Source organism: Ailuropoda melanoleuca, chromosome 2 (genome assembly GCF_002007445.2).
Source record: "Ailuropoda melanoleuca isolate Jingjing chromosome 2, ASM200744v2, whole genome shotgun sequence".
NCBI lineage: Eukaryota > Metazoa > Chordata > Mammalia > Carnivora > Ursidae > Ailuropoda > Ailuropoda melanoleuca.
In genome coordinates, this window is record NC_048219.1 from 62,364,654 (window position 1) to 62,382,984 (window position 18,331).

Consider the following 18,331-nt stretch of genomic DNA (forward strand, 5'->3'; position numbering starts at 1 on the left):
TAATGCAGAGATATTTTTATTAGCTGAAAGTGTCATCATAATAAATTGCTTCATCATAATTAAATCATAATATAATTTTATTTTATTAATAGTAATTATTAAATAATAATAAATTTTAAATTTTAAGAAAATAAGAGCAAATTTTAAAATCCACTCAAAGAATTAAGTATTTTATTGCAGTGACTTCCAAAGTTTTTAACTACCATAAGTATATTTTACATTATGATCCAATACATACATATAACTGAAACAAAGTTTTATGAAATGACTCTTATCCTTATAACACAAAAAGCCTCTGATATTTTCTATTCTGTTGGTTTTTAAAAATGCTGGTAGCAACCCACTTAATTGGTTGATTCTGATCCACAGTTTTAAGAGTACTGTTTTGTTGTGTCCAGCTTAGGTTTTTAGTTGTGTTACTGTCACAGTCTGTTATCATCAACACTAAGCCTCAGTTTCCTCATTTGCAAAGTAGAAAGTTGCATTTAGTCTCTTAGTTCCCTTTAGTTCTAATGTTTTACAGTTCTGAGTCAGTCACTGCCACTGCAGTGAAAATTTGCTAGATAGGAAATGTCTTTTATAAAAGTGATGAAAATTAAAATTATCAGCGTAAGACTAGGGAAAGTTATACTACCTTTAGGGAAGTCTGTCTCATTTAAGAATTGAGTAAAAGTTACTGACTTAAATAATTTGAACTCTTCAATCTGTAAAGATGAAGGTTGATAAAAGATTGGATCAAAGTTTTTCAATTATGAAGAAAAACCAGGAATGTTTTATAACATGTCCAGAACAACTTGAAGTTGACATCTTCAGGGACACCATGATCTTGCACACTGTTTGGAAGTAGAATATTGCATTTGACTCAATATAGTCTGTCTTACATTGCTGTAAAAGCTAATGTAAATTTTTTAACCAGATACCAAAATACTAAAATCTGTAGTCTCTCTTAACATTTCTAAGGTATTATTTTATATCATAGAAAGCTCACTACCTCATTGTATAGATAGATTTAAGATTTAAGAAAGATTTAGACAAATTCATGAATTCTAGCCCTGTGCTTCTGTTGAGGCTTTGGAGTCAGAAGGGGTCTTAGAGGTTTTCTACTCCTTCATTTTTATTATTAAGATATGAAAAAATATCTGGAGTATATCTTTAATGTCATGGAGAACAGCAGTCCTTCTTACAAAATGTCTCCTGATGCCGTGTCAGAGACAAAACACTGACCTAGATGGACTGGGTCATGACGCAGTATGATGCTTCTCATGTTGTGAGTTAGAAATTTTTCACCCACTTGGTGGCCAGAAACAGACCACACACACTTGTGTTCCTCTGAGACAGCGTGCTCATTTAGTCATATAGTTACACTTAGAAATCCTGTTTTGTTTGACTGTAGGCTCTGACAAGTCTTGGAAGTTTCTTTGTAACCTAAAAAATCAGGAGTTTAAACTGAGGAGGACAAATGTTGAGAATCAAATTATGGTTTAAAAGATAAAATTAGGGTGAATGGTTAATGCTGACAGAGCTAAAAGCGCCATCATGTGGCCCAGAGAAGGGGATTTTCACACATGCTTCTTGGCAATAAACAGTATAATCTCAGAGGTGCGGAAGCCAAAAACCTCTGCAGAACAACTTCTATAACCTCTTCCTGAACAGCCACTTCTGTTGCTTGGTATACAGAATAAAAACTTTCTGAAAGAGGTTTTAACATGTCTCAGATTATATTTGGAAAATTTCCACCATGGGGGAAACTGTAGCCTGCTGCTTCTGTTGGTTCATGTTTAATACACATATTCTGACCAACACAAACATATACATCTATATGCATACATTCACAGGTTTTTTGGCACAAGTTATTTCTGATTTTAGATTTCTTTTGCTAAAGTTACAGTTAATCATCTAATTTGTACTTCAGTGAAAATAATGTGAAATGTTTCTGAAGAACCAATTTGGACATATTCTTTAACATTATTTTTGTTTAAGCTCATGTCAGTTAGATTGAGAATTATCTCTGGGACAACATAAGCTTTGAAGGGAATGGAAGGTACATAGAGCAAAGAGAGATGGCACTTTTAATAAAAGGCTTTTGAATTTCATCAAAGGATAAAAAAGAAAGCAACATAACTTGGTGCCTCATTCTTTCTAAAACAGCTCATAGCAAAACAAACTGAAGTTTTATATTGAACCTTTCATTTAGTACCTCATTAAACTTACATCGAATTTATTTTAGTGCTATGTATCATTTTCCATTTTATAGATTAGAAATCAGAGAGACTGTTAAGGTTACTCATCAAGTATCTAGAAACGATGTTCCACATAGTTCTCTTTACCTGAAATCAGAAAAATGAAACAAAGGAGAGGAAAATGGTAGCTTGTGAAGTATATTGAGTTCCTCTAGGAGAGGTTAAGCAAAGGTGGTACCCTCACAACTTTGTCTTTTTTCTGAGTTTAATTAGAGGCAGCATGTGGTAGAAAGAGCTGGGACTTTGAAAGACCCAAATTTGAATCCTAGGTTTACTAGTTAATTAGTTAACCTCAAAGCTTCAGATTCCTCATCTGTAAAAATAAAGTTGTTAGTTATGTGGGGATTAATGAAGTAATGTAAAAACCAGCTAGCGGAAAGTATGGGAAGATGAAAAAGCCCTAGGGATGGATGGTGGTGATAGTTATACAAAAGTACAAATGTACTTAATGCCACTGAACTGTAACTAAAAATGGTTTAAATGGTAAATTTTGTGTAATGTGTATTATACCACAAAAAACCCCACCTACCATATGGAAGACAGTATATTCTGATTTTTCCCCTTGCCTTTAAGAGATTGAGTTTTCTTTTAATTCTTAGTGTTTTTCCTCAAAAAATGTCATTGTATAGCTGGATATTTCTCATAAAACTATCTTAAATTGTATTCATGATTTAGAATGTTTACATTTTGATTATCCCTTCATTCAGCCATACTTAGACCTATTCTTATATGGGCTATTCTGCCTCCAACATCTTGAAATAAGAGCTTCCCGTTTCTCACCGCAGCCTCTATCTCATCTACAGCTATCATTCTTGAGTGTGCTTTGTGACCTCATTTTGACCTCCTGTCTCTACCTTAGCTCTGTTCCAGGTTGGCCAGACCCTTAACCTTCTACCATGTCTACCTTCCCAAGCTTCAGTCATCCTTTTTTTCTGTACATGGGTTCTTTATTGGGTAAAGTTCTCACCCGCTTTAGATAAGCCATCTCATTTAGCACTTTAGTGTTTTAGATAAGCTGTCTCATTTCTTAAAACCTGTCTCAGTCCTTACAAGATCCCTGGGAAGTATTGTTACCCATTTCATGGATGATGGAACTGAGGCTCACAGAGGTTTAGTGACCCAGGAACACTTGGCTTATATATACACGTTTGGGATTTAAACCCCTATCTGCCTAGTACCAAAGCTCTTTCTGCATTCCTCCAGCCCAGTTCCAGTTTATTCTGTGTAGTCTCAATTGTGTGCTCCCATGTTTTCTCTTTGTTTATTACTGACTGATACATTCAGACCTTTCCTTCTCTTCTTAAACTTTGAACCCAATCCCTAACTCATAGTAGATAATTTAACCTACTGCTTAAATGAAAGGGTTGAGCTCATTCAGCAGAATCTCTTTCAGCACTATTTTCTTCTTATGCTCTCTCATTTCTCTTCCCCATTGCTAATACAGTACTTTCTGTATTCCTGATTCTTTTCTCTTCTCACTGAAGCTTGCTTCATGATTTATTCCTATTTTCTTCCTCTTTGAAGCTCTCCTTTCATACTGATTATTTTTCTTCTACTTTAAAAAGGGGGGGGGATCCTGAAAAATATCCATTAGATTTAGCATTTCCATGGTAATTAGTGATCTTAGCAAGAGCCATGTCAGTAGGGACACATTGGTGGCCTAGTTGGTTAAACATCTGCCTTTGGCTCGGGTCATGATTCCAGGGTCCTGGGATCGAGTCCTGCATCGGGCTCCTTGCCCAGCGAGGAGCCTGCTTCTCCCTCTGCCTTCTCCCCCTGCTTGTGCACACTCGCTGTCTCTCTCTGGCAAATAAGAGCCATGTCAGTAGAGTAATGTATACAGATTCCAGGAGGCACAGGGTTGATGATTGAAGAGGAGATGTGGAATTGAAAACAAGCGCAGACTTTAAAGAAAACTTAAAATGAAAATTGGGGGGGGGGCTGTATGATTGAAGGAAGGGTTTTTTTTTTCTAAAGATAGATTTAAGTGTGATAACATCCTAAAAGGAAAGAGAAAAAAGAGAGAGGTTTACAGAGTAAAACCTCAGATCATAGGATTAGCTTTTATAATACAAACTGTATCAAATCTTTATAGACTCCACTGAATCCAAGGCTTTTTTTCATTCGCTCAACAAGTTTTTATTTCTTCTCTAATTTCTTGTAGCAGCTCATGTATATTTCATCATACTTGCCACATACTCTCTTGAATTTCATGATGCAAAATGTAGTTAAGAGCTCTGCTGTCTTGGTTTGATTCCTGGCTTTACCATTTACCGGCTATGTGACTGCACAAATTACTGATTCTTTCAGTACTCAAGTCTTTTTATCTGTAGCATGAGGATAATAGTAGGAACTACTCATTCTATGAGGATTAACATTTGTAAAGCTCTTAGAACAGCCATTTTCCTCCTACTAAATTGTAATATCCTTATGTCTGCCTTCAGCTCAGGGCGTGGTCCCAGTGTTTTGGGATTGAACCCCGAGTCAGGCTCCTCCACTGGGAGCCTGCTTCTTCCTCTCCCACTTCCCCTGCTTGTGTTCCCTCTCCCGCTGTCTCTCTCTCTGTCAAATAAATAAATAAAATCTTAAAAAAAAAAAAAAGAATAAGAATCTGTTCTTTATATTAGTATACCCAGCATAATCATACACACAATAGTTCAGAATTTTATATTTGAAGGAATGATGGAATATACTTTGCAGGTTAGCTACTGAATATAAGAATCCCATTGAGAATCACTGTCTACACATGCTTTCTTCCCTGTAGTGATACTCAGATCCCAGTGTCAGACAGCTGCAAGTTACTGAGCCTTGATAATTTTAGCCAAGAAGACTTGGGTGGGGATGTGGGATAGGAAAAATGAGAGAACTACAAGTGGAAGTGGGAGGATGTAGTCAACAGGCAATAAAACTCTCTGTTGTGAAAGTTAGCATATTATTTTGGCCAAAAAAGCTCTTAATGGGAGTTATAAATATACCCTGGAGCAGTCAAGGCTAGTCACCATCCAAGTAGTATCCTTTGCTTTGAGGAACACCAAACTGAGATAGCTTCTATGACTAGAGTTTTAGTGAGTGGGAAGAAGTAGGGTAAACAGGATAATTTGGGTGATTGGGAAAGGATATGCCTCAATTGGCTGAGGGACTAAGGAAGAAACAAAAATAGATTACATTTTTACTCTCAGGCAGCTCACTGCCTGTTGCCTTATTTTGCCTTTCCTTCTAAATTTTTTTATTATTGGTCTTGGGGAATTCCGGAACTACAGGGGGAATACTCTAAAGCAGTGATGGCAAATACTGGTTTCATCCTATATGCCTGCTGATGTGTGGTACTGAAAAGGTATTTAATGGGAAAGAATGCCTCAAATCAGTTAGCAGTGCCTCCCATAACTTAAGGAGAGGATTGGTAGGAGAGCCAATTCCTTGCAGTGCCTCTTATGCTTAAGACTGACCAAAGATGAATGGATTATCTAGATAATATGATATGGTTGATGTAATGTTTAATTATATAGAAAAATACTTGCAACTCTGACATTTTTTGATTGGCAGCTTTTCAGTGTCATAACTCAAATGACCTCTGGTTCCATCTATCCATTTAGCTTGACTTTTTTTAATTGAAAGTATTTTGCAATATAATGGCATTCATTGCGACCCTGTTTTGTCCTTTAAACAGGATTAATATCCAATGCCTTATCTTCTCTTTTGTGTACACCTAGTTTGTATGTTTACTTTTTTTTCCCCATTAGTAGACTTTATTCTTTAGAGCAATCGTAGCTTCATAGCAAAATGGAGAGGAAGGTACAGAGATCCCATATACCCCCTACCCCCATTCATGTATAGCCTCCCCCATTACCAGCATCCTCACCAAAATTGTGCGTTTGTTTCCACTGATGGGCCTATAGTGACACATCATTGTCACCCAAAGCCCATAGTTTACATTAGGGTTCACTCTAAGCCTTGTATATTCTGTGGCTTTGGACCAATATATAATGACTTGTATCTACCATTACAGTATCATACAGAGTAGTTTTATAGTCCTGAAAATCCTGTGTGCTCCGCTTACTCATCTCCCACCCTCCCCCATAACCCCTGATCTTTTTACTATCTCCCTAGTTTTATCTTTCCCAGAATGTTGGGATTATACAGTACGTAGCCTTTTCAGGCTGGCTTATTTCGCTTAATAATACAAAATGCATATTATTAGCTTACATATAGTTCTTGTGTATAGAAGAACTATAAGTTTCTTCCACGTCTTTTCCGAGCTTGATGGTGGCTCATTTCTTATTAGTGCTTAATAGTATTCTATTCTCTGAATTTACTACAACTTATTTAACCATTCATCTACTGAAGGACATCTTGGCTCCTTTTAAATTTTGGCAGATATAAATAGAGCTGCAATAAACATCCATGTGTAGGCTTTTGTGTAGACATAAGTTTTCAACTCCTTTTGGTAAATACTGAGGAGCAAGAGTTCTGGATTGTATGGTTGAGTATGTTTAGTTTTGAAAGAAATCACCAAACTTATTTCAAAGTGACTGTACCATTTTGTATTCCCACCAGCAAGAATGAGAATTCTCTTGTTCCAAATGCTCACCACAATATGGTGATGTCAGTGTTTTGGATTTTAGCTTTTCTAGTAAGTGTGTAGTGGTATCTCATTATTGTTTTAATTTGTATTTTGCTGATGGCATATGATGCATAGCATCTTTTCATATGCTTATTTTCCATCCTTATATCTTCTTTGGTGAGGTGTCTTTTAAGGTCTTTGACTCATTTTTTTTTTTTGAGTTGTTTTCTTATTGTTGAGTTTTAACAGTTATTTCATATTTTGGATAATAGTCTTTTGCAAATATTTTCTTCTAACCTGTGGTTTTTCTTTTTATTCTCTTAACAGTATCTTTCACAAAGTAAAAATTTTTAATTAAATGAAACCTGGCTTATCAATTTTTTCTTTCATGAATTATGTCTCCAGTGTCCTATGTAAAAAGTCATCTAGGTTTTCTTCTGTTATCTTGTAGGAATTTTACAGTTTTGTGTTTTATATTTAGGTCTATGATCCATTTTGAGTTAGTTTTTGTGAAGGGTGTCAGTCTTTGTCTTGATTCACTTTTTTGCATGTGAATACACACTTGTTCATACCATTTGTTGAAAAGATGGTCTTTTCCTTTTTATTGCTTTTGCTTCTTTGTCAAAGATCAATTGACTATATTCATGTGGGTCTCTTTCTGGGTTCTCTGTTCTATTCCAGTGATCTATTTGTCTTTTCTTTGGCCACTACCACACTATCTTGATTAGTGTAGCTTTAAAGTATGCTTGAAGTCAGGTAATGTCAGTCCTCCAACTTTGTTCTTCTCTTTCAATATAGTGTTAGCTCTTTGGGGTCTTTGGCCTTCCCCAAAACTTTAGACTCAATTTGTTGATACCCCCAAAATAACTTGCTGGGATTTTGATTGGAATTGCATTGAATCTGTAGATCAAGTTGAGAACTGACATCTTGACAATATTGAGTCTTTCTATTGATGAACATGGAATATCACACTCCTTTTTTTTGTTGTTGTTCTTTGTATATTTACTTTTATTTAATCTGTTTTGTAATCTTTAGAAGACACTTTTTCTGAGTCACTTGAGAAGTATTTTACAGAATTTTCCTGTCCTCTTGGATTCACTTGCTGTTATATTTGTTCCTTTTTATATTGGCTTTCTAAGAGCTTTTTCTTCCGCCTTTTAAAAATCCATGATGCCCAGCCAAATGTGATTTCTGGTGTTGCATAGCAAACTTGTTCCTAGAATTAAATTAAGTCACATTATCACATAGTTCATATCCATACTATAATACAACTGCTTTCTCAGAAATGAGAGCAAAACCTCTATTGACTATAAAAAGAAAATAGAAGCATTATAGTATATCATCTCTGCCTTCAAAGAGCTTGTAGTTTAGTTAAGAAACCACACTTAAATATATGAAAAATAAGACATGTAGATAATAATTTTAGTATTAAGTCATAGAGGAGTACCTGATTAATATGTATTAATTGAATGGATAATAGTGACTGGAATTTACAGAAGGAAGTGATTTACTTTAGTCAGGTTATTCAGGGAAAACTTTATTGGGCTCATGGAAATTGAACTTACTCCTAAAGTGTGAATAAATTTTGGAAAAGACAGATTAATCCAGATTTCTTACAGATGAGTTTCACAATACTTTGTCCTTCAATTTTTTTAAAAAAACTTTAAATGAACTATTTCCTTTTAGTTATATTTTCTATCCAATGTGGTTATAACAAACACTCGAAAATGTTTGACATATCAGTTGCCTTCAGTTTTCTATTGCTTGTTTTGTCACAGACATCCTGATTTTCAGCTGCTACAGGAAGGACAAAGGTATGGTTGAATCAGTATTACTTACCTTCTATATATTCATGTTGATAGAAACATTAAGAGTAAACCAGGTGGTATGAGCTCTTGGACTTCCTGTGTTGATGCATTATGTAAGTGCCCATTTTAGCCCACACAAAGAGATATTTGCCTTGTACAGCTTTTTCTTTTGTGATAGTAAGATGATGTGTTTGATCTGTATGATTTATTGTACAGCTGTTCCTACTGAGGAAATCTAATTGAACCTGTTGAAATATGACACAAGCACAACTTCCATGTGAGATACTGTGCTTCTTTGTCAGGTAGATTATACCAATTACATTTGTCGAAAGGTTTTTATTATTTTATAGGATTTTAAAACTTCATATATCATTTATTATTTGGAAGAGGGTCTAAAGCATTAATGGAAATTCCAAGTTGTGATATTTTCTAAACCCTCCTTGTGGTGGTGTTTACCCAACTATAACCATCTCTCAAAACACATTTTTTATAAAATCTTTTATCAGGATAAATTTTCCTGCTTATTAGTTGCTACCTTAGCACATGGAATTGAGCACATGTGAGAGATATTTATTAATAAGTATTTTTAATTTATTGCTTTAAAGTAATATAGAAAAATATAATTAACTTAAAATTCCCAGAGAAAGGATGAAACATACAAAAGTGAAATTATTCTTATTTTTTTGGAAATTATACTTACTTCAGATATAGGAAACAGTCCCATGGCTATATAGGCTAGATTCTAACTAAAAAAAATGATTTCTAATATTGAATAAACTTGTACCTTTTCTTTATTCCCATTGACACCTTATTTTCAACTATGTTTTTCTTTTTCCTCTTTTTATACTTCTACCTAGTATGCTTCTTTTTTAATTACTATTGCATTATTTTATTTCATTTTATTCTTTAATCATTTAAAAAACAAATATCCCCTTTAGGGAGCAATTTTATTAGGTTTACAGAAAAATTGCCTGAAAAGTAGAAAGTTCATATACTCTCTCACCACCCCCTGCCCCCAGTTGACCCAGAATCCTTATCCTAATCTTTTAAAGTTTTGATATGTGCATTTGCTTGAAAGTAGCTGCTTATCTATCATTGCATATCTCAAGTTTGTATAGACACAGCTACTCTTTTCCTTCACTCTTTCACAATTCTTAATCGTTTTAAAGCCTAATTGAAAATTGAAGGAACATAGTCAAAGGGAAAATTATTTTTTATTGTTAGCATTCTGTTGTAACTCTGGGTTTTCAAATATATCTTTCTTCAGTAAACCAACTTTATTTTCTACTATGACTTTCTTGTGTTTTTTATTCTATCTTTTGGAATTGTCTGTATAACTATCAACCAGAATTGGAAAATGTTTAAACATGTCTTTTTATCCTGTTATCTTTCAAAACCTAAGCAGAGTTTCTGTAATACATATTTTTGCCAAAGCAAGAGTGAATTTTTCAAAAGAAAACCTTTTTTAAAAAAGGATATATGAAATAGTCACAGAAATATATAACAGGCAAAAATCAAAATTCATTACAATAGAATTATCAAAGCTTTTTTTTCTTTTTGCTGTACTCTTGTAACACTCTTTAAATAATGGAGAGAAAGACAAAGAAGATGGTAGAATTACATCAAATAAGATGTAGAGAAATCATAGATTTATAGTAGTCTTTGGAAATGTGTGTATGTGTGTGCGTATACATATATATATAAATAAGGTTTTGCCTAGGGAGTACAGATTTTTACCTTGAAAGTTACAAAATATAAATGCTATGGGACATTTTGCTTTTCCATTATAGTTATTTTGTTTCTTTCCTTCTACAGTGGCCATTCTGGAAAGGAAGTACAGTTATGCACTAAGGCCATTAAAACATCAGATATTGACAATCCTGGCCATTTTGAGAAGCATTATGAATCTAGTTCTTCTAGCTCTCATAGTGATAGCAGCAGTGATAATGAGCAAGACTTTGTTTCCTCCATTCTACCAGGAAACAGACCAAATGCAACGGGTATAAGTCCACAGCTGCACAAAAAATGCATAATGAATAAGAAAGCTGGTCAGAAAGCTAACTCCAAACATGAAGACAAGGAACAGACAGCAATAGATGTCACTGAACAGCTAGGCAATTGCAGATTAGATAGTCATGAGAAAGCTGATGCTGGACTTCCTTTACAGAAATTGAGTGCTCAGATTTCTTCAAATAGTCCTTTGCAAGAAAAATTAGAAGCTACAGAAAATTCTGAAAATAAATACAGTAGTTCAAAAATAACTTTAGTAGGCATAAGTAAGAAAAGTGCTGAGCATTTTAAGAGAAAATTTGCCAAATCAAACCAAGTTTCTAGGTCAGCCTCTAGTCTGGTGCAGATGTGTCCTGAAGTTGCAAAGGCAAACTTACTTAAAATCCTGAAGGAGACTTTGAATGAATGGAAGACAGAAGAAACTTTGAGGTTTTTGTATGGCCAGAATTATGCTTCTCTATGTCTGAAACTCTCTTCAGCCCCTCTGGTTAAAGAAGAAGAACTTGATGAAGATGACATACACTCTGACCCAGATAGACATTCCCCTGCCTTGCAGGAATCTCAGAACAGCTTGGATGAGTCTTTACCTTTTAGGGCCTCAGATACAGCCATTAAACCACTGCCAAGTTATGAGAACTTGAAAAAAGAAACTGAAACATTAAATCTGAGGATAAGAGAGTTTTATAGAGGACGATATGTTTTGAGTGAAGAAACCAAATCTCAAGACTCCGAAGAGGTATGTCTTAATGATGATAAGTTTTCTATGCTGCTAGCATATGGGGCACTCACCATAACAAATCTTGAAACAGGAGTACTATCAAAGAGATAATTGTTAAATTTTCAGAAGGTTTAGTTGATCAGTTTTTTGGTTTAAAATCCCATTTCCAGGGGCATCTGGGTGGCTCAGTCTGTTAAGTGTCTGCCTTCGGCTCAGGTCGTGATCCCAGGGTTGTGGGATCAAGCCCCACAACTGGCTCCCTGCTCAGTGGGGAATCTGCTTGAGATTCTTTCTCTCCCTCTCCCTTCCCCGCTTCCCCAACACCCCCCCGCCGCCACTCATGTGGGCACAGTCTCTCTCTTTCAAATAAAATCTTTTTTAAAAATTGCCATCTCCAGTATTGGCATTACAATTTTCCAAATAAGTTGAAATTTGCCCCCAGAAGATTTCATAAATGTAGCCTAGACTTGTAGGATAAAGTTTTCTTTAAAATCTAGTTCTTTGTATAATATGTAGACTCTCTGAAGAGGGTTTTTTATGTCCTGCCAACAAATATTCTTTGTATTCTTTTACTCTTTCAAATTTCTGCATGTGTATCTTTGTATTTTATTTCCAGTGGGACTGTATACTGTGGAGTACACTTACTAGTTGAATGGTAAAATATTTATCTGTATAGTATTTGGCAAGCATGCCTGTTTAAAATAATGTCAATGAAAATAATATAGTAAAGGAGACTTATTGGGAAATAATGGACATAAGAGAAAATGGAAGGAGCACATCAGACCCAGATTTTAATATCTGCTCTCTCATTTTCTAGCTGTATGAAAAGTTGGTTTCTTGAGTCTGAGTGTTCATCTGTAAATGGGACTATAAATAGCTTTCCTTGCTCAGTTGTTAAGAATTTTTTTTTTAAGATTTTATTTATTTATTTATTTATTTATTTATTTGACAGAGAGACACAGCCAGCGAGAGAGGGAACACAAGCAGGGGGAGTGGGAGAGGAAGAAGCAGGCTCCTAGCAGAGGAGCCTGACATGGGGCTCGATCCCAGGACCCCAGGATCACGCACTGAGCCGAAGGCAGACGGTTAACGACTGCGCCACACAGGCGCCCCAGTTGTTAAGAATTAAAAATATATATATAAAGCATTTATCACAGTGCCTGACATACAGTTGGTACTCAGTAAATGGTAATTATCTGTAGAGATTAAATGTACATTGCTGAGATTAAGGAGGAGAGAGGTTCTTTCAGTATTTCTCTTGCCCATTTTTGTTTTGTTGTATAGCTTGAGAAATGAAGAGGAGTAGGGCAATAACCTTGTTTTTCTGACAAAACTTTGTTATTAAAGATTTCTGAGTAAATGTGGCTCTAAATTTAAGAACACATTTGGAGATTTAGAAAGAGGGTGAAAGTGGAAATACTGTAAAAATTTAGAAATTTCTTGTATTTCTAGAGAATGCTCCCTAGCCCAGTACTATATTTTAAATCGCTTCAGTTGTATTATTATACAGTATTCATAAGTTTTATAGTAAGCTTGGAGAAACCTTGATCTCTGTTGCTCAGCTGCATAAAACTACATTAATGTATCATTTGTTTTATCATTTTTGTGCTATAAGCTTTAAACAAGAAGAATTACTTAAAATTGTTCCTTTGTTGCATAACATTTTAAAACTTTTTCATTGAAGTATAATGCAGATAGTAAGTGTACAACTCACTGAATTATCACAAAAGAATACAGCCTTGTAATGATTACCCAGGCCAAGAAATTTGAGTAAAACAAATTGTCTCCTCCTAATTATTACCTCTTTCCAAAATGAATAGCTGTTATAATAACATGGAATAGTTTTGCCAATTTTGAACTAGTAAATTCACATAGTATATATTTTTTGGTTTCCTGTTTATTTCATGCAGCTTTATGTTCATGAGTCATTTGTGTTGTTCCATGTGGCTATAGTTCATTCTTTCATTGCATAGTATTTCATAGAAATATGCCACAATTTATTCATAATAATGAGCATTTAGGCTTTTCCAGTTTAGGGCTGTAGTGTTACAGACTTTCTTGTCTATGTCTCTTTTCTAAGGTACGTGTATTTCTGTTGGGTGTGGATCTAGGACTGGAATTTTTGGGTCATGATGTATGTGTATATGCAGCTAATATATTGGATGATGCCAGTTTTCCAAAATGGTTTTCCTAGTTTTTATTCCACTATGACTGTATGAGAATTTCCTTGACTCCACATTCTTGACCGGTACTTGACATTGTTACTTCTCACCATTTCAGTGGTATTGTTTTTGGTTGTAATACACTTCTCTAATGATTAATGAGTTGAGCACTGTTTAATTTGCCTTTTGACCATTTGGATTGTCACTTTGTTAAGTGTCTTTTCAAGTCTTTTTCCCAATTTATCTGTTGGGACGTCTAGGTTTTTTTTTTTCTTACTGATTTTGTAGAACCTCTTTATTCAGGATGCAAACCCATTTTTAGTTGTGTGTTTTGCAAATATCATCTTCCACTCTGAGACTTGCCTTTTCAGTCTCATTAATGATATCTTGGGTCCAGTTTATTAATTGTTCCCTTTAGCGACTTTAGAAATCTTTGTTTAGCCCAGGTTATTTCATCTTCTAGATTGTTTTTCCTTTCATATTTAGATCTGCGATTCAGCTGGAATTGATTTTTATGATGAGGAGTTTGGGTCCGATTTCATTATTTTCCTTTGGGGAAATGTGTGCATATTAAAGTTTGAGAAACAGTGTTGATTGGGGGAGGGCGGGGAGAGGTGTTGCTCATTCTGTTAGTTACTGAGAGAGGTGAGAGAGGTGGGAGAGGTAGGTCAAAAATCTGTCACCATAATTATGGATTGATTATTTCTACTTTCGGTTTAGTGAATTTTACTTTTAGTATTTTGAGACGATGTTATATGGTGTTTAAAAAAAAAGATTGTTATGTCTTCCTAGTAAATTGAACCTCAATATTATGGACTGGCCTTTTTCTACATTGATAATTTTTTTTTTCTTAGTCTGTTTTGCCAGCATTAGCGTTCTTTTATTAGTATTTTCAGGACTCTTTTTACTTAGACTGTTAATTGTTTTTATGTGGAGAATTTAGTCTGTTTACATTCAATGTCATAATTGATATATTTGGGTTTAATTGTGCCATCTCACTCATTGCTTTCTGCCTCTCCCATCTGTTCTGTGTTCCTCTTTTTCTCCTTTCTTTCTTTCTTTGAATTAAATATTATTCATTGTTTACCCTCTATTGGCTTGTTTTTTATACTTTACTAATCAGAAGTAGTTACTCTAAAGATTAAAACCTGAATTAACTGAATTATTATAAAAGTCCAATATATGTTAATTTTTTTGCTTCTTAGTACCTTAGAAATTTTAATTCCATTTACCCTGTCTGTGCTTATGTGCTCTTGTTGTCTCTTTTTTTCTCTCTCTCTTTTAAATCCTGTAATATGATTTATAGTCAGTATTCAGTTGGAGCTATCCGCTTAATTACTTTTCCATTGTTTTTCATTCCTTCCTGCATCTCCATTCTTCTATCTGGGATCATTTGCCTTAGACCTAAAGAATATCCTTTATTTTGATTAGTGCAGTTTGCTAATGATGAATTTCCTCAGTTTTTATCAGAAAGTTCTTTATTTTACTTTCACTTTTGAAAGATATTTTTCTGGGTATTCAATTCTGGATTAGCATTTACTTTTTTTTCTGTCCATTGAAAATATTTCCTTGTCTTTTGGCTTCCATTTATTTCTCTTTTATATAGCTACTTCTTTGAAAATACTGTTTTTCTTCCACTAGCCATTTTTAAGACATTTTTTGTCTTTGCCGACTATCAGTTTTAAAATGCTTTGCTTAGGTGTGATTATAATTGTATTTGTTCTTTTGGCTGTTGTAATACTTGAATCTTGATTTGGTTTCTTTCATCAGTATTGGAATATTCCCAGTTATTACTTTTATAGATAACTGCTTTTGTCTCATTCTTCCTTTCCTCTCTGTCTGGTACTCCAATTACAGACATCTTAGTCTTTTGCATTGTGTCTCATACTCTTTTATGTTTTGCATTATGTGTGTATGTGGGAGGGGGGTGTTGGGTGGGACTGTGCTTTATTCTGAGTATTTTCCAAATCAGTATTCTCTCTTCAGTCATTTTTACTATATTATTAAATATATCCATTGAGTTCTCACTTTTGAATACTATATTTTTCAGTTTGAGAATTTTCATTTGGTTCTTTTATATAGTTTCCAGTTCTCTGCAGAAATTTTTAGTCTTGTCATTTTTTTTTAAATATATCAACATGGGTATTTTAAATAAAGTTGGTAACTTCATTATCTGGATTCCTGGAGGCTCTTTTCTATGGGGTGACGTTTGAGATTTTGACCATATTGTCTTGTTTTCTTATTGTTTTATTATATGGCAAACATTGTATATTAAAAATTACAGGTAACTTGAGACCCAAGCTGATGTTATCTTCCTCTAAAACAGGTTATGTTTGCTTCAGGCAGATGATTTGTAGCAGTTCTAAATCACTTAATTCAATCAGGGATTAAGATGATTTGAAGCTGGACTTCAGTACCTCCCTGTAAGAGCCAGTCCGTTTCCTATTCATTTGTAGTCCTAGCCTTCTAAATCAGGTTTGGAGGGGAGGTTTGCCAGTACCTCTTTCTTCTTGGCATTCCCCAAGCTTTAATGCTTATTAGAAAAACAATGCTCAGGTTCTCAGTATCTGAATTGCTTCTTCTGGAATTAGTCACTGCCCTCTCTGGAATTACCTTCTGTACAATCTCTGGCCTTAATTCTTTACTGCCTTGTTAGTTCTCTGATGTTTTCAAACAAATGTGGGTATTTTCCCAGTGTTTTTTCAGTTCTCAGCAGGAGGGATGGTTAGAATTATTTTGTCTGCCATTTCTAGAAGTGGAATTCCCCATAATACATATATAGTATTTGCTAATTTTAAAGCTTTAGTCTCCAACATTTGTATAGCATTTAGTAGCTTACAGAGTTCTTTTGTGTACATTTTCTCATTTGATAAAGAAGGTATTAGGATCCCTTTATGCAGATGAGAGAAAATTCTCAAAAGCAGGCATGAGACTCAAGTTCACATCAGCCCAGTAACTGAACCAGTGCTCAAATTTAAATCTTGTAATAATTCTCAAGTCTAGTTTTTATTCTACCATACCCCAGGTGTGAACTTTTGTGTTTTAATGTTTATTGTTCTTATCAAAGAAGAATGTAAATTTATGGTTTTGCTTTGTTTTGTTTAAAAATGTGATTCAGCATGATCCCACCTTTCCACTGGTAGATTCAAGTTCTCAGAACCAGATTAGAAAACGCATCGTACTTGAAAAGTTGAGTAAAGTGTAAGTATGTAATTGTCATTCCACTTTACAATATTTAAAACTAACTTGGTATTTGTGGGTTCATAATTTATATTAATTTTTAACCTTGAATTTTGAACAGTTTGAAAAATAATGTGAAAAGTTTACATGGATGTCGTTACCTGAGAAATAGAGATTTTTCAGATATCCTGCCAAGGAAATACTGAAATTTTGTGTAGAAGACACAGAAGCACATAATAAAGAGGAAGGTTGAGATTATGGGAGTAGAAAACTAAACTGTGTCACTTCCACTTAATAATCCAGTGAAGTCAGGGAAAAAAATATCAAAGCTAGGCCATTTAAATACTGATTTGTGGTATACGTGTCACATCAGTTTCACATGTGAATGAAACTTTATGACGTTTTAACGGTCTGTTAACTCACTCTGCATACATATTTATAGAACCATTTCACACTCAGCAACTTAAGAGTTTTTGTTCAACTCAACTTTGCACTTTAGTTTTAAACTTCCGTGGTGGAAATTATTTTTCTTGTAATTAGCGCAGTCATAAATGACATTTAAAAATTGTAATCTTGGTTTGTCTTTCAAAAGAAGTTTGAAAATCTTTTTTTCAGAGGTGTGAGGGCTGTCTTTGAACTTTTCAATCTCTATTTTCTTCAGCAGAAAAAATGTAAAGGTATTTTCAGTCATTGTTTAAGGTCTGCGTGTGGATTAGGGGCACCTGGCTGGCTCTGTGGGTGGACCGTGCAACTCTTGATCTCACTCAGGGTTGTGAGTTCGAGCCCCATGTTGAGTGTAGAGATTACGTTAAAATCTGAAAGAAAGAGAAAGAAAGAAAGAGAGAAAGAAAGAAAGAGCGTGCATATGGAGTAGTCTTAATTTTGTAGTAGTTGAATGATAAGAAAAACATATCTTCTGGGAGCCTTAGTATTTTGAGCAGCCTACTCCTCGAAGTTTTCCATTTTAAATAACTTTACTATTTATTGAGTTCCTCTTATGTTAAGCTCCTCACAAATAATAAATCTGCTATTAGTTTTGCCTTTTATATGGTCCTCATACTTAGAAATTTGTTTCTGTTTGATATTAGGTTAGAAAACAATAAAAGTCACCGTGTGACTCATAGGACAAGAAGGTATCAATCCTTGGCTATGGTTACACGGGTTTTGAAAGTTAGGTTGGATTATTGATATCTGTATGTAATCAGTAGATAGACATTTATCTGAAATTAGTTTTCTAGACTTTTTAGCTAATGAAAGTAACCAGTTTTAAATTTAAGACCCCATAGTTATGCTATTGAAGGAATTCTGTTTCTTTTGGGTTTTGGCTGCAACAGAAGATGCCAAAAGTTGCCATGCCAAAGGACCAAATTATTGATAATAGCTCAAGAACTAAATTTGAGAAGAGATGGAATAACTTATGGAAACACAAAGAACACTAAAAACAAAATAATTATTGACATAGAGGGTTTTTTTTGTTATTTATGAAAGCAGTTTTTTCTCATAATAAAAGTAAGACCTTTTTGGTTTCTGATTGAAACAAACCAGTTGTAAGCAGATTTTTTTTTTAAGATAATTGAAGAAAATGAAATATTTACTGGGTATTAGATGATATTAAGGAATTGTTAATTTGGTTAGGTATGATAATTTTATTG

The 18,331-nt window shown here is 34.3% G+C and overlaps 1 protein-coding gene across 1 annotated transcript in view; it reads left to right on the forward strand.

Annotated features, from left to right (window-relative positions):
• The window catches only part of RPAP2 (RNA polymerase II associated protein 2), a 77,570-nt gene that overhangs the window by 11,980 nt on the left and 47,259 nt on the right, over positions 1–18,331 (forward strand). Inside the window, exons 7-9 of the mRNA XM_002929147.4 lie at positions 8,580–8,615; positions 10,425–11,355; positions 16,618–16,700. Coding sequence (XP_002929193.2) covers positions 8,580–8,615; positions 10,425–11,355; positions 16,618–16,700 — 1,050 coding nt within the window. The remainder of the gene's footprint in view (positions 1–8,579; positions 8,616–10,424; positions 11,356–16,617; positions 16,701–18,331) is intronic.